This window comes from Lytechinus variegatus, chromosome 13 (assembly GCF_018143015.1).
Source record: "Lytechinus variegatus isolate NC3 chromosome 13, Lvar_3.0, whole genome shotgun sequence".
Classification (NCBI taxonomy): domain Eukaryota; kingdom Metazoa; phylum Echinodermata; class Echinoidea; order Temnopleuroida; family Toxopneustidae; genus Lytechinus; species Lytechinus variegatus.
This window is the reverse complement of record NC_054752.1, coordinates 25,647,471-25,665,087: the sequence shown is the minus strand read 5'-3', so window position 1 is coordinate 25,665,087 and position 17,617 is coordinate 25,647,471. Positions and strand designations below refer to the sequence as shown.

Here is a 17,617-nt window from a genome sequence, read left to right as displayed (position 1 = left end):
AATATATGGACCTAGTTCATGAAACTTGGACATAAGGTTAATCAAGTATCAATGAACATCCTGCATGAGTTTCACGTCACATGATCAAGGTCAAAGGTCATTTAGGGTCAATGAACTTTGGCCGAATTGGGGATATCTGTTGAATTCCCATCATAACTTTGAAAGTTTATGGATCTGATTCATGAAACTTGGACATAATAGTAATCAAGCATCACTGAACATTTTGTGCAAGTTTCAGGTCTCATGATTAAGGTCAAAGGTCATTTAGGGTCAATGAACTTTGGCCAAATCGGGGGTATCTGTTGAATTACCATCATAACTTTGAAAGTTTATTGGTCTAGTTCGTTAAACTTGGACATTAGAGTAACCAAGTATCACTGAACATCCTGTGCGTGTTTCAGGTCACATGTCCAAGGTCAAAGGTCAATGAACTTTAGCCGAATTGGGTGTATCTGTTGAATTACCATCATAACTTTGAAAGTTTATGGATCTGATTCATGAAACTTGTACATAAGAGTAATCAAGTATCACTGAACATCCTGTTCCAGTTTCAGGTCACATGATCAAGGTCAAAGGTCATGTAAGGTCAATGAACTTTGGCCATGTTGGGGTTTTTTGTTGAATAACCATCATATCTCTGTAAGTTTATTGGTCTAGTTCATAAAAAGAGGACATAAGAGTAACCATGTATCACTGAACATCTTGTGCGAGTTAGAGTAGTATGCAAAGTCAGCACTGCTGCTATATTGAACCGCGTGATGCAGGTGAGACGGCCAGAGGCATTCCACTTGTTATTTCAAAACATGATTCTGAACAGAAACTTTTTTTATATAGTTTTTATTGGGTTTTCATGATTTTGTGTAACAAATCACATGTAAAATATACAAGTAATCTGAAAATAAAAACTTACATTAGAAAAAGTACAGCTTATCACCATAATGAGAATAGATGAAATCAACAGGTTTATATCTCATCGATGAAATATAGAATATCAAAAACAAGGTAATTTCTTGAAAATAAAATCTCCCCATCCTACAGATTTACAATTGACATCGAAGTCCATACCAATGACAATTTGATTTGAATGAACAGAGAAAAATCAAGATGAAGGGCACCATTGATATTCATTCGATGTTAATTTTGATATGTTAAAGACCCTCAACTGAAATTGACAAATCATTTACAAATTGAAAGTTAATAAACTAAAAAGGCCAAAACTCGAATAAAACATTTTCATAACATCTTCCTTTTTGTCTAGTTTGGTCTGATATTTATTCGCCACCACTTATCTATATGGTACGATTAACTTTTCCTGAACCAACTATTCATTTGAAAAAGAAAAAAATATAATCATTAGACAAAGTGAAAATTAGAAAAGCATATGTGGCACTGTATTAATATTGCTACGAAAAATACCAGACATTCAATGGAATTCCAGGCTTATTTTGCTAATTTCTCAGCATTAATTTACGCATTTTTCACAGCAATTTGGCACATAATCTCTATTTATACATACTAACATTTCATTGGATTCTGTTCGAATTCTGAGATCGTTACCACAAGTGGTATTCATCTTTAAGATAGACTCTTTAGATTTATTTAAGTATCTGTGAGCACCTCCCTGGTAATAACAAATTGCTCGATTAAGCATCTCGTCAGTTTCTTGCGAAAGATTGAAACCAACACGATACATGCACTGACCATTGCTGCCTATCTGCAACTTTCCATCTGGTCCAGATCGTGACTGGTGAAACCTTTACTCACCTATCCGTATGTAGGAGTTATCACATCTGTTTAAATAGTGACAGAAAAAAAATGGCATATAATTTAGATGGATCATCGACTAAACTTCTGAAATAATGTATCCTAAAAATGGTGGTTAATCTTATCAGACAGTCACTCCTACAAAATATGCATACACAAACAAAAACAATTCTGATTTATCTACTAATAAGGATTGTAAATTATAGAAAATATTATAAGCGGCAAAAATGTATATGTAAGTATACAGTGTAGATTTTATACAACATTCTGGGGGGCGTTTCATGAAAGGACTTGTCAGACATTTAATCCGACAAGTCCCATTTTATCCGACAGTTACCATAGGAACAGTGCCTCTCAGCCAATCAAAATCATGGAAAGATGTCAGATCTGACAACTTGTCGGATGAAAATATTGATGAAACGCTCCCCAGGTGTGCTATCAGATCTTGATATTAATGTAACAATGATTCATAACCTACATGTATATGACCTTTGACCTCAGGGCCCCAGGTCTAATTAGATTTTTTTTTAAACCTCTTTCGAGTTACCTCATTCCAACTACAGGAATTAAGCAAAGGTTTTTTTAAGGAATGATGGGGCTTTTCTTATATAATGTAAGAGCTGATTTGAAAAAAAAAAAAAAATAGGCATTGATAGTGTCATTTACAAAAAATATGTAGAAATAATCTATTCTGAGAAGCACTAGTATTGTTTTGAAAGGTTAATTGCCAATTCGCCCACTGCCAACTCATTCACTTACCAGATGGCCTACCTTCATTTAGTCTAATGCCATTCAGTCCATGAACAACCATTTGGTCCAATCATCAGTTCCTCTAATCACCAGTTCGTCTATGACCATTTCTTCTCATAGCCAGTTGGTCCAATATTAATTTTATTTTCATTCAATTTGCCCAATTAACACCTACTCTAATTAGACCAAAGAGTATATGGACTACATGGCTACTAAACCAACTGGTTATTAGATGAAATGGTGAGTGGACGAAATGGCATGAGACCATGTGGATATTGGACGAACTGACGGTAGACCAAATGATAGTAGACGAGTAATAGTAACTGGACGAATTGGCACTGGACCAAATGGAAATAAACCTTTTGAAAGGGCTGCGGTTTCTAGCCCTGTGCATTCAAGGAATTCATCCTGCTGGATTACCATCCACCGACAGTGTGTTGCATGCAACCCAACGTGGGTATCAAATTTCTTGTTGTGGAGAGCATGCCCTATCTAAGTTCACAAGATCCTCTGATTGAAAGATAGTGAGAACCACTAGAGCAAGATGCCCCCACGATTCCCAGAGGGCATTACTCATGGGTATATTTGACACACTTGCAAATAATTTATACTATTATCCTTTTTTGCATCAATTTCAGTTGTGTACAAATAATCTTACTTTTTTCTAATTGTCATCGTTGCTCTTGTTTTGCCTTCATTTTTTCCAATGTCTCGATCTGACCTACAAGATAAAAAAATAATATTATACAGGGTGCAATGAAAAGGTGAACCATTTTGTCATATCTTTCCATTAGGAAAATGCTGGCAATTGCACACCCTCAGAAAGAAACTAATGGGCAATTACTTAAAATTATAAATCTTTTTGTACGTCCAACCCCCATTTTTCTCAAGTCTTACTTCACTTCATAAACTGACCAAGTCATGGTCCTTTGAGAAAACTTACAGACTGTCAAAAGAACAAGAAATCAGAGACAGAAAACTTCATGAAAGTCCCATATATATGGGGTCAGTATGTACATATTTTATGGAATTGCCCTAATTGATCTCTTTGCAAATAATCTGTTGCAATTTTACAACTGATAGATCAATGTTAGCTGTAGCAAATCAGATTAAACTTCTTGTTTCAAGGAGCAAATTAGCAATCAATAATAATAATAATATAGGATATTTATATTGTGCACATTTCCACCTTGTTAGGTGCTCAAGGCGCTCCTATATTACCCGGCTAAGCTAGGCGTTCATAGCGCACACAGCTTCTTAAGGAATTACTTCCTACCGGTACCAATCACTAATTACAATTAACTGCAAGACATAATTAATTTAGGGACCAAAAATTGACTTGCAATTTATTGCATGCTTCTTGCAACACCCAGTTAGAGTCATCATTCTTAAATGTTTACATGCAATCTTATTGATTAATATGCAGTAGTGCATGTCCTCTTATCATCATTTGACAAATGCAGTTTATAATCTTTTCATACTGCAAACAACTGGGAATTTAAGTGTAACACTATATCTCACATAAATCTTTGTGAAACACCCCCCCCCCCCCCCCCCGATACTCATGAGACTGTTTTGTATAGTTAAGCAAAACTTGAAAATGTCATCACTTTCTTATTTCCCATCCAATTTTAAGGAAATTTTGCCCATTTGATTTTTCTCTACAGTTACATGATTCAAATCAATGTCCCCATGCTTTAGACTTGACCTTTTTACAAACAGTCTAGATTCTGATTTATAGCTTAATATCAAGTGGCATTTTGTATACTTACTCTTGCACCGACTTTGACAATGAGCTTTGTCCGAGAGGAAGAACACATTGCTATTTTGTTGTTGCGTGTAGACCTTCTGAAATGATCATAAAGAGAGGATGTCAAATCACATATTTCTCTGATCATGTACTAAGTGTTTTAGTTGTATTTCATACATGTACCACACTTCAAAACTATATGAGTGTCATGGTCTAGTGGTTAAGACTCTCGTCTCTCAATCTGAGGGACGTGGGTTCAATTCCCAACCATGGTGTGATTGCACAGCAAGAAATTTACCCACATGTGCTGCACTCAACCCAGGCGAGGTAAATGGGTACCAGCAGGAAGTAATTCCTCAAAAGAGCCGTGAGCACCAGAATAGGTAGACTAGCTTGCCGGGGTAAGATAGGAGTGCCTTGAGCACCAAACAAGGTGGACAAATGCACCATAAAAAATCCCATATTATTATTATTATTAGTATTAATTTATCATTATTATTATTATTAGTAGTAGTAGTAGTAGTAGTAGTAGTAGTAGTAGTAGTAGTAGTAGTAGAAGTAATAGATACAATAGAGTGGAATATCAAATCATTGAGTTTTTTCTTGAAAGTTAGTCATTTTTAGACCATTTTTTAATTGGCTTCATATCCTTTAACTATCACTACCTGTCTTACTTTTAAAGAATATAACTCTTTGGAGTTATAAATAATGATCATAAATCAAATCTGACATGTCATGAATACCAATGAGGGCCGTGACTAACAACCAAACAAATGATGAACCCACACATATGCTTTGAGCATCGTGGGATCAAGTCAATAACAACAAAACAACAGAAGCCTAAGTATAACTATGAAAATGATTTTCAGAGGCTTGTTAAGACAGTAAGTCAAACCTGTCTTAGTGGCCACCTGTCTATAGTGGCCACCTGCTTAATACTAGTCACTTCAATTCCCCCGCAGGAAATTCATGTGTTGCAGACCCTGCCTATAGTGGCCACCTGCCTTATGCGACCAGTGGCCACTCATTTTTCGTCCCTTGGTCAATATACCACCCTCTATAGTGGCCACTAAAATCAGGTAAACTGAAACTTTTGACTCTGACAGTTATTGAATTTGCTAGTCCTTACACTTGCAGCCACATCTAAACACAAATCTTACCTCTTAAAATAATGATTATACAATCAAACATAAGTATTTGGTGTATTGGAATAGATCCAGATATGCAATATTATATATAAAAAAAGTAAGTCATTAAAAACACATATTCTATGTCCAGTGTATTGCACAATATTTACAATACATGGCAAATCCAAGATGGCTGCCAACCTGTCTATAGTGGCCACTTGTGTCGTTCCCTTCGGTGGCCACTATACACAGGTTTGACTGTATATTAAGAAGATAATCTTTAGGCACTGTTAATAAATACCTGTATTACTATGTAGTATGTATGGTTGTAATTCTCTTGTTTGTTTTCAAATTCTGTTTGTTGATTATGCTGTTGTATTTTCAATGAATACTCAATTATACCAAAAAAAATCCTCTTTGCCTTGAAGAGAGGGTTTTAAGACCTACTTACTGCATTTTTCTTCAGTGAAGAAAGTTCACTCTGAAGTACTTGGAGCTCGCTAATCTGATAACAAGAAAAAAAAGAAGCAACAAAAAGTAAATATTTAGTAGAATTAATCAAAATTGTATTGACCAGACCCAAACCCCGCTGAAGAAACAAGAAATCCGATAGGAAACGGCTTTAGAACAAGTATCCGTCGTCAATCGTTGAATCATGTGCCGGGCTATGGAAGTAGTGAGACGATCATTTAGCATGTTGACATCACAGAACTGATTTGGAAGAGTCAAAATACTTCGCCACAGCGACAAGAATAGGCCGTAAACTTAGTGTATCGCGGGTGGTCGGTTTCAAAAGATGGGTGCAAATGAGCAAATGTAAAATCGTCGCATTCGTTGTTCCTCAATATATACAATGATTGAATCGGAGTCAAAGTGAGAAACATGGGAATCTGATCTGCTCAATTTTCTGCACAAATGAGATGAAAACTGGGTAAAATTGATGAATATTTTCGCAGATACAATGCTTAGAAGATTAGGTGGTCGATAAGGGGTAGTTCCAACCGAATCAGGGACAACAGCGAAAAAAAGTAATAGAAAGTGAAGAACATATCAGACCTTATCTCTAGAAAATCTTTACAAGATTTTAATGACGGAAAAATAGACGCAAACTTGTGAAAAAAAATCTCATAATGGGTGGGACAACTCGGCCCGCGGTCCGAGATGTCCCGTGGTCCGAGTTATAAATATATATCCTATCCTATAAATAGATATAAATCCTATCCACTGGTAGTAAACATTCGACCCCCGAATTTCATCCTTATTTTTTATGAATTTTTTAAAGTGCCAATTTAACACATGAGTCTATGGGGAATGAATTAGGCCTGTGAGACCTCTAACCTTGACCATAGCCTATTACATGGGGAATTCCCTAGTGGATGAAATACCTGCCCAACTCTTCAGTAGCAGATTGTTTTCACTAGTAGACATGTTTCAATCATCAAGAGGTCCAAAAACTGAACTTCATGGCTATATACAAGGCTACATAGGGGGTACAGGCTACATAGGGGGTACAGGTAACAAGTTGTTATTAGTAACTAACTCTGTGTTTGTGTACCTAGGCTAGGCTGTGTAGGCTGTGCGTGTGTTTGTCACTGGGTTGCTTGCATGTTGTCGTGTGTTTTCGTATACCGACGAGCGCTGCTGTAAATCGTGTATTGCACCCATCACGAGATAAAGTACACATTAGATAGGCCTTGCATCAATTGCGCTTGTGAAATTGGTTCATGGGGAAGGGAATGAGAAGAGAAAACTTTAGAATTTGGCTGAAGAGTGGTGGATTCAAGAGGGAGGGGGGGGTAGAGAAAAGCATAGTTAGTATGTGGGGGGGGGCTGAGAATGAGTTCTACTGCTATCTTGTTCAACTTTTACTGACTTCTAGCCAGACTAGCCCCCATCCATTTAGAATACAAGCCATCTAACCCCGTCTCTTTCTCTTACACCCTGGCTTGGGCCCTTGTCATAGGAAGATGTGAATGTATAGTATGCTTGTATGTTGATTCTCATTTCTTTTTATTGTTATCTAATTAAACTCATGTGAATCTGGTATTTATATTGTGGGCAGATCTTGAATCCAGATATGCACACTATTCATATCTACAATTTGCATTATAGGATTTGGGCCCTACATTGCATCCATTGTTGAGCTACATATAGGCATGTAGGATGTGTGTAAATCCATAGGGCACTAGACATCACTCATTCAATGAACAAGGTTATAATATAACCTTGTTCTCACTTATATCTCCATGTGTGGCAAAATAAGGGTGGCAATGTTCGGCTTATTTTCTCTTTTTCTTTGGGGCAAATGCTTGATTTTTTTACACTGACAGTTTCCATTACACCTATTATTCATACAACTTGACTCGTATTTATATTTTATTCTTTAAATTATTTTTTTCTTAATTAAAAATAGAGATCAAAAAATGAAAATTTTCTTGCCATATTACTTTCCACCAATAGAGGGCGTACAAAAAAATATGCCCAAAATTCAAGTTTTTGAGCACTCTGGTGAATACAAAAATTATTCCCAAATTACTAATGAAAAATAAATTGCAACTGTATGGAAATTAGTAATTTTGGTCACAAAAGTGATATTTTAATGATTTTTTAAAGTGTGTGCTCTGTACAACATTGGCATACCATAGTCCTACCTGTAGATTCCCCACAGGCAGGGTGGTAGCAGTGAACAAGTGCTAGACATTAGGAGTAACATTAGAAATGGTCATTACATAACACATCTGTATATTTCATGCATTTCTTTGTGATAAAGTGAGTGTACAGATGTTAAAGAAAAGCCAGGAAGGTAAATTAAAAAGAAACCTTCATGTGCCATACAATACAGGTTTCACGGGCCTTATTACTAGTGGTAGGCCATAGATATTCATTCGAGCCAACCCATTGGCATTGATATGGCTGATTGACAAAGTGTATGCATTATGATTGTCCATCTAACACTGATTCTATTTTTGGTAATTACTGAACTTCCTTTTCCCTAATTAGTAATTGGGAAGAAATATCACCAATTTTGGACTATATTTTGACTGGCGGAAGGATTAGGGCTATTTTGCTGTTTGAGTTGATGAATCTGCTCCCCCCGACAGTGTCTACAAACACGCCAATTTATTTTTAAAATGAGCCGGTCGAGGGACTCTTTTCTGGTCAGATATGGATTGCAAGATATAAATCCTATCCACTGATAGTAAACATTCAACCCCCGAATTTCATCCTTATTTTTTATGAATTTTTTAAAGTGCCAATTCAACACATGAGTCTATGGGGAATGAATTAGGCCTGTGAGACCTATACGTCTCCATGGTTAGCTCCCGCGTAACGAGCGCTCGGACCCAATGACAATGTCGATAAACACAAATTTATACGTATGGGATAATGGGACTGAAGAAGTGAATCTCTTACGAACCTACTGGTGGTAAATCTTTACAGAGCTACAGACCTGATTTCGAATTTCATAATGCAGTTAAGCCAATAAAAGTGAGAGATTCTATTCACAAATATGGACGATACCTGTCTATTCACATGGATTTTTTCTGCGTCTCCAACATTCGATGTCGAATAAAAATCTCCCATGGGCGCCGCCATTTTCTCTCAATCTGGGCGCGTGGGGCAGGTGTAGTCGCCGAATGAAACCGTGGACTGGCGGTCCAAAACGGCTAGCCGATTAGTCTCGCCAGTACCAAACGGCTCCAGTCGTCGATCGGGCCTGCCAGATCCAAATGACTCGTTTAAATTTTGGCCGATACGAAAGGGGAGCCACCGTTTGGTTCCACATGTGTCCAAATTTTCGAAGGTAGTAAGTATAATTATTTACTTTGAGGATAGTGTTTCAAAATATATCTTGGTGTAATTTTTAAGAATTCTATAATATTTTGGTATTTATCCTCGTATAATATTACTACAAGAAGGATTTTTTGCACGTGGCGTGGTGACGGTAGTATGCAAAAAGAAAAAATGATGGGACTTATGTTTGCCTGGTGGGGAGGGAGGGGAGGGGGTGCCATATTTTTTGAAAATTATGTTTACTTTTAGGGGCGCCAAAATCAGGTCGCCCCTTGGTGCAAATTACTGGATAGGCGCCTGCATCCTTAGTATAGATTATTATTATCATTAATATTATTATTAAAAAATTAGTGATCATCATTACTATAAGTGATGCACAGTAAAGGGAAGCAACATTTTTTCACTTGCATTCATTAATTTAGGCTAAAAGGCCGGCTAAAAGATGGCTATTCAAAATGGCTAAGAGGGGTGTCATCGAGAAAAAATGATGCTGGCCTTACTTGCAGTAACTTTTAAAAATGCCGGGAATTAATACCTGCTTTATAAACAATATGGTATCATATTAATCAATTTCGATATGTTTTCACTTAGGGTATCGAATTAGGTTTTTTTTGCCCTGTTAACGCCACTTAGGGTGGCTTTTCTCATGGGCTATGCCATTTAGGGTTGCAAATTTAGTTAATGTAGTTACGCCGTTTAGGGTGCATTTCTGAGGTTGTCGGACACGGGTGGATAGCAGTCCATGTGGAGAGTAACCCCCCCCCCCCCCGGCTGATATACTGTACGGGGGTATTCTCTCCCAATAAGCAAGGGGCGGATCCAGCCTTCGCCAATAGGGGGGGGGGCGGAAATTTTTTTAACCATATTTTCCCCGATCGGCCGCTCGAATACGATGTTTGCCGGGATTTTTTGTTTCTTAAAGGGGTAGTCCTAATGGTCACTTTTTAGCTTTATTCTTATGAAACATAAATGTATAATACCATATCCCTTATTTATAAAATGCGAGCGCGAAGCGCGAGCTAAATTTTTTGGAAACCTTATGTACTTTTTCCTAAAACTTTGAACATTCTGGGAACTGTTTGTTTTCCTGAAAAAAGATGTGTATGCAAGTTAATAATACGAGCGTAAAGAGTGAGCAGAAATGAAGTGATGGAAAAGGTACTGTTAAATACTTGCTTGCAATTAGCCATGAAGACGTTATACATTTTTAAAAATCAAATAATGCGAGCGCGAAGCGCGAGCCGAAATTTTTTGACATTTTTACCTAAGGAATGGAAATTCTTACCACGTTTTGTAACTTAACAGAAAAGGTATATAATTAAACATGCGAGCACGAAGCGTGAGCAAAAAAATTCGAGATTTAGACCTACTGAACAAGACACTCTATTCAATTAGCTTTGTAAATCATGAAAAGGATGAGTAAGTGGCGATCTTCCTTACATTATTAATGCGAGCGCAGAGCGCGAGCAGAAATTTTTTGTATACGTTTTGAACTGCTCGAAATTGTACCTGTTATGGACTGCTTGCATTTAGCCATGAAGACGTTACATATTTCAACATTCAAATATTGCAAGCGCGAAGCGCGAGCTGAAAAATTTTGACCTTTTTTACCTGAATAATGGAAATGCTAAGCACTTTTTGTAATCTTGGAAGGACTCTAAGTATATAAACTAAACTTTATTGATGCGAGCACGAAGCGCGAGCGGAAAAAAATTCTGGACACTCTATTCATGTTTTGTAAATCATGAATAGGATAAGTTATTTATCCGCGAGCAGACACTTTTTTATGTTGTGATCTGAAACTGGATAATGATTTAAATAGAGAACAATCTGCGTATCTGAATTAACGTGTGTTTTAGATTTCGACCTAGAATTTGGCTATTCTAAGTACCTTTCTTATTATGAAAATCAATAAAGCGAGCGCAAAGCGCGAGCTAAAAATATATGATATTCCGATCTAACAAAGGGTCAATTTAAGCTCTGTATTGCAAACACTTTGTGGGAAGAATTGTGATCCATCACGGTTAAAAAAGAGCTGATGTATTTTCCTATTATTTCTTTGAGTTTTTTATACACAGGACCGGGATATTCTATAAGGGCATTATGTCATCATAAGTAAATGATGATTTTCCTATTTCTCTTCCTAAGCATGAGAGCGCGAAATCTGTTAATATAATGGCCTGAAAACTAGAAATTTAAAGCACTTTTGTAATTATGCATAAGATGCATGATATCTATCAATGCGAGCGCAAATTGCAAGCCGAAATTTTTGATAAACTGTCATCAAAGTATAGTTTGATTTAGAATTAATATTGAGATTTACATAACTCACTAATCAAAATGCTAGCGTGCAGCGCTAGCTGATACATTTTGACAATCGGACCTGAATAGGGAACTTTTTGAGCACTTTATGGAATACAGGAAAATAATAGGTACCTGACAAATCAAAATTTGCGAGCGCGCAGCGCAAGCAGAAAATGATAATATTCAGACCAGGCGCGTACGCAGGATTTTTGAAAGGGGGGGGGGGTTTTCGAGCTGATTTTTTTTTTAATTTCCCGCCCAGTCTCTAAAAAGTGATGAGCGGGGGGGGGGGGGAGGTGATGATTTTTTTTTCTTTTTTTTTCAGCGCTGCAAATAAGACAATAACATTTAAGTGGGGATGGGTATGTAATTTGGAGTTAAATAACCTCGCTTTGGTCCTGGATTCGTAATGTATTATTTCTAGAACTTTCCCCAAGTGTACTATGAGTGATCCTGACAAGGAAAAGACAGTAAGACAACCATATTTTCTTCGTTCGAGAGAGGAAAAGGATAAAGATCCTGAGCAAACTTTAGAACCACGAGGCCAGACTTCGTCTACACACACGCACGGAACACTTGCCCTCGAAGACGCCGTAACTTACCCCGTTCAGCCCGACACGCTTTCTACGTCTGATTCTGTAGGCCCAACTACCGTCACTATGCCTAAGGCTAATGAGAAAGAGTCGGTAAGTCGTGATGAATTTTTGCAAACGTCTAATAAAATTCTCGAAAAACTTGACTCACTAGGTTCAGATATTTCGGCAATGAGAAAGGAAGTAAGAGAAATTCGTGCCTCGGTTGCTGACTTGGAGGTAACAACAGCTGACTCCTCAGCTAGAATCACTAAATTAGAAAATGAAACGTTACCACTCATGAAGCAGGAATACAAGAGCGTTGAGACTGAGATGAGAGAGAAGATGCTTGCTCTTGAAATACACGACAGGAAAGCTAATTTGTTGTTTTATGGTATCAAGCATGAAAGGGGAGAGAATGTTTTTGGTGTGGCTAAGCATGTCTTCAATGATCTAGGAATCTCCCGGGAAATCCCACTCGTAAATATCCACCGTTTGCCACGTCGTTTTCAGCAGGGCGATGATCAGCACCAAGCCAGCCCAGACCCTATCATTATCCGATTTAGCTCAATGATAGACCGAGATTCAGTATTCAGCGCATATCAACAAAGAGTGAAGAGGATGGCCAGGGTAGGAGGTGCTCAATCGCCAACTGTACCACCGGCACCTATTGCTTATCCCTCTCTTAGAATCATGATGGATCTTCCACCACAATTGAAACGTCAGAGGTACCTGTTAGAGAAAGAAGCCTTCAGGCTCAGGAAGGACCACAATAAATCAACAAGAGTGAAACTGTTCGGTGTCCAGCTTCGCCTACAGGTCAGAGAAAAGGGTTCTAATGCAGAATGGAAAAATATCAATTGATAAGGATAGCCATTACATGTTGTTTGCTAAAATCAACCTCGGATCAGGATATCGTCTAGCTATGAAACTTTTGTTTATCATACATATGGAAATATGTTAACAGGATTTTGAAGAAAACTGACTGAATGAAGCCTTATTTGATCAATTTTCTTTGATTTTTAATATCTAAGGATGGTATCAATATGACGTCATGTACATTAAAATCATGGTTATTTGTTTCTTTGTTCAGCCAAAGATATATGGCTAGCTTGATGCTATTTGCTCATGTTGTTTGCTTCAATGCAGTATCTCAAAGTTTTTTTTTTTTCTTTACATCCTTGATATTATGAAAATGCGATATCAATGGTATATGAATATGCAAAATATATCACTTAATTAGAAGCATATTTTTTAAGACACTGGTTGTCTTTAAGTTGTATTATGCCTGCAATTTTACATGAGAGGTAAAGAATCTCCTTATTTATTTGATTTTGTATACAGGTGTAGACTTAAAACAAAATACAAGTCATGCATTTTAAATTTAAAAGCTTGTAAATTTAAAAGCTTATAAATTCTGTATGTTATTATAAGTTATTTATAATGCTAATACAAGTAAAAGAAAGATTCATACATTACTATAAGGTCTAGTGATGCATCTTACTGTTTGTGTTAACCTTGTATTAGAGTCAAATGCTCATATTTAAGCTTTGGTCTGTAGGCATGGTAGAAATATTTAATTTCAAACAAACGAGTTTATTGTATTTGAGAATTATGATGATCAAACCATCACAATTAAGTAAAAGCATATTTTATTTCTCACTATTATGCTTACTGTTCTGCATAAAGGGTAAAAATAACTTTATATCATTTTGATTTTGTGTGTGTGTAATCATACTGTACATGTACATTTGAAGGGCTCAAAACAAGGTATATAATTAAAACATTCTAGGACCTCAAAACATTTTATTAGTATTTATATTTTGTACTATGGCTTAGTATTCTGATATTGTTATTCCTATCTTTGATAAAAATATCCATTTGAAGATTAAAAATCTTATGGGAAACAAAATGATAAATTGTTATTATGCTTATCTCTGGGTGTTTTGCTTTAACCCATGTATGATGTACCATTGCAACTTCCATAAAGCACTCAGACTCACTGGTCTCTTATTCACAGGTGATAAACATTCCTAAGTGTAACTTACGCCATGACGATAGTCCGTAGCATTTACGCAATAATGTACAACAATAGTATACGTAATTCAAATGCCTTCTTGGTTAAATCATAGAGCTACTACTAGCTCTACGGTTAAGTCTTCGTATCTTTAGTAAGGTTTTTTTTTTATTGTCAATGTGAGTAGCAAATAGGATGAGATTCAATGTACAGACTTCACTTTGTCGTACTTCAACATTATTCAGTTAAATCTTAAAGTACGTTTGTACAGCAGTTAGTTTTATAATTAGATATTAATGATAGGGCTGGATGCTTTTAACATCAGATAATCCTAACAGTTACGAGCCCAACTCTTGCATAATTTTTTGTTAGGTATACCATGTGTTTTTGTTGCATTTTGTTTTTTTTTATCCTGAATTCAGGACCTAGCGCAGGTTATTCCAATAATATTGCTGCCAAACATGATTGTTTTGTTCCATGTTCTTGTTATGTCTTTTTTTCATGTTACCTTTTTAAGTTTCTTGTCTGATTTTATTTCTTGTTATGCAGCTAGCCAACAATGTCTTATTATTTCCATATTTTGTTGCAATTTATTGTTGAGATTAAAGAGCTATGAATACTGTAATGGCTGAATTACCTTTTGCTGAAACAAACGACCTTGACTTGGACATTCTGTTTAATTCGTTGCAAACTGCTGATCATGATCCTTTATGTAATACTGCATATGAAAATTATATCTCTGAAAATATTAATAAGAAATTTGATGAAATGCTGTTTGATTTTGATCCCAATGATATTCACGCTATAAATGAGTCTAAATACTATACTCAAAATCAATTTATCCGTATGCATAAAAGCACTATAAAAAACGATATGCATTTCTTGAATTTGAATATCCGAAGTTTAAGTAAGAACTTTGAATATTTAACCTTACTGCTGGACAACATTGATGCCAGTAATTTCATTATCGGCCTTACGGAAACATGGTTGCATGACAAGCCTCACTCATTATACTCTCTACCACATCATAATTTCGTATTTAATAATCGTGTCAATAAGAGGGGAGGGGGTGTTGCAATGTACGTTCCTGATCATTTTAACTTTAATGTACTTAGTGACCTCAATATCATGAATGAAACTATGGAAGCAGTTTTCATTGAAATAGTTCTTGAAAACAAGAAGAACATTATTGTTGGAACCATTTATCGCCCACCATCTTCTAGTCACCCCGAATTTCTACTCGAAATCCAGCACTTACTTGTTCATCCTCTCCTTCAAAATAAACATTGTATCTTAATGGGTGATTATAATGTTGACATGATAAAATGTAAAGACAATCAATTTTCTCGTGACTTTTTGGACACATTGCTTTCTTACTCATTTATTCCTGCAATATCAAAACCTACACGGTTATCGTCACACTCTTGTTCTCTTATTGATAATATATTTGTAAATATTGATCACATTAAGGTAGAATCAGGAATTATACTCTCTGATATTTCGGACCATTGTCCAGTTTACTGCAAAATTGATAGTTTTTTAGGTACTACAAAACTGCCTCCTCCTTTAAAAATGATAAGGAAATTTACGGTTCCTAAAATTGATAATTTAAAAGAGAAACTCAAAACTTCAAGTTGGTCAGAGGTGTTGGAGAATAATAATATTAACGGCTCCTACAACAATTTTAATAACATTCTAAAAGACGCCCTCGATGAGTGTATTCCATCGGAGAAGTGTAAGTTTTCAAATTACAAACATGAACCTCGTAACCCATGGGTTTCCAAGTCTATACTGAGATCCATTAACAGAAAAAACAATATGTATTACAAACTTAGAGTAAATCCTACTCCAAAACGTCGTGAGAAATATAATAGATATAAAAATACATTAACAAGAATTTTACGGATTGAGAAAAGGAAATATTATTGTAATCAGTTTGAAAAGAAAAGGTCCAACATAAAAGAAACATGGGGTATAATAAATAATGCTTTGAATAGGAGGAGTCTCATTAAAGATATAACCCAAATCCGTGAGGGAAATAAAGTTTTAGATGAGAATGAATCTATATCCAATCACTTTAATGAATACTTTGCAAACATCGGATCAAATTTGGCTAAGAAAATTCCTAACGCAGAAAAAAGTTTTCATAATTTTTTGAAGAACAAAAATCAGAATTCAATATTTTTTAATCCAACCAATTCATCAGAAATTTTACGAATTGTAAAAAATATGAAAGACAAGCGAAGTATGGGATATGATGAAGTTAGTAATTTCTTGCTGAAACATATCATAAATGAAATTACTGAACCTCTAGAGCACATTTTCAATTTATCTATAAGTCAAGGTGTCGTACCGGACGCAATGAAAATCGCTAAAGTTATTCCGATATTGAAGAAAGGTGATCCTTTAGACTCCAATAATTATAGGCCAATATCACTGTTATCGTCAATTTCCAAAGTTCTAGAAAAACTTATTTTTGATCGTACTATGTCGTTCTTTGTAAGTAATAATATTTTCGCAGATTCGCAATTTGGTTTCAGACAAAAACATTCCACGATACATGCAATTTTACAATTTGTTAATCATGTTGCTTCTGCTAATGATGATCATTGTCATACACTTGCAATATTTTTGGACCTCTCCAAGGCCTTCGATACCATTGACCATCAAATATTACTGTATAAACTTTCTCATTACGGTATTCGTGGGAAGGCCTTGGAGTGGTTTAGAAGCTATCTCATAGGAAGGTCTCAATTCGTTTCTATTAAGGGTGTTAATTCGTCTTTTAAACAGCTACCTTGTGGTGTCCCTCAGGGATCCCTCCTTGGACCTTTACTTTTTATTTTGTATATGAATGACTTTCAAAACTCTTCTCGGGTCCTGTCATTTACCCTATTCGCTGATGATTCTTCCGTTTTCTTTTCCCATAAAAACCCAAATATCCTATTAGAAACAGTTAATATTGAACTCAGACTTGTTGCAGAATGGATATGCGCTAATAAACTTTCCCTTAACATAAATAAAACTCAAGGTATGTTTTTCAGTAATTCTATTTCACAGTTACCCGGTAATGTTTACATTAATAATACTGTTATAAATATAGTTGATTCGTTAAAATTTCTTGGTCTTATTATTGACAATAAACTTTCTTGGAAAGAGCATAATTTGAATTTAAGTAAAATGCTTGCGAGGAATGTTGGGGTAATCAATAAACTAAAATCGTCATTTCCTATGCATATCTTGAAAGGTTTGTACTCAACACTTATTTTACCTTATCTGAACTACGGTATACTTGCATGGGGTAATTCGTTTAATTACCAACTGGATAAATTGTTAATTCTTCAAAAACGGGTATTGCGAATAATTTGCCACTCTGACAGGTTAAGTCACACAAATATTTTATTTTTCAACAATAAAGTATTAAAGGTGCATGATTTATATAATTTCTTTTTAGGGTGTTTTATGTTTCAATTGAACTCAAATGCTCTTCCTCATGCTTTTACATCACTATTCCAAAAGAATCAACATTTGCATACTT

General features: G+C 35.8%; 1 protein-coding gene across 1 annotated transcript; it reads right to left on the bottom strand.

Moving 5' to 3' along the window:
- Positions 1-930: 930 nt before the first annotated feature.
- Positions 931-9,046, bottom strand: LOC121426817 (ASNSD1 upstream open reading frame protein-like). The gene is made up of 5 exons (XM_041623213.1): positions 8,914-9,046; positions 5,843-5,896; positions 4,287-4,362; positions 3,173-3,235; positions 931-1,790 (listed from the first exon to the last, which is right to left on the bottom strand). The coding sequence occupies exons 1-4, from the start codon at positions 8,986-8,988 to the stop codon at positions 3,186-3,188; spliced, it is 255 nt and encodes an 84-aa protein (XP_041479147.1). The 5' UTR covers positions 8,989-9,046; the 3' UTR covers positions 931-1,790; positions 3,173-3,185.
- Positions 9,047-17,617: the final 8,571 nt, after the last annotated feature.

Coding starts and splice junctions, on each gene's coding strand:
- LOC121426817 (XM_041623213.1), bottom strand. CDS start 8,988: ATGGCGGCGCCCATGGGAGATTTTTATTCGACATCGAATGTTGGAGAC. Junction 5,897..8,913: donor AAATCCATGTGAATAGACAG/GTATCGTCCATA, acceptor TCTTGTTATCAG/ATTAGCGAGCTCCAAGTACT. Junction 3,236..4,286: donor TTGTCAAAGTCGGTGCAAGA/GTAAGTATACAA, acceptor TTTATCTTGTAG/GTCAGATCGAGACATTGGAA.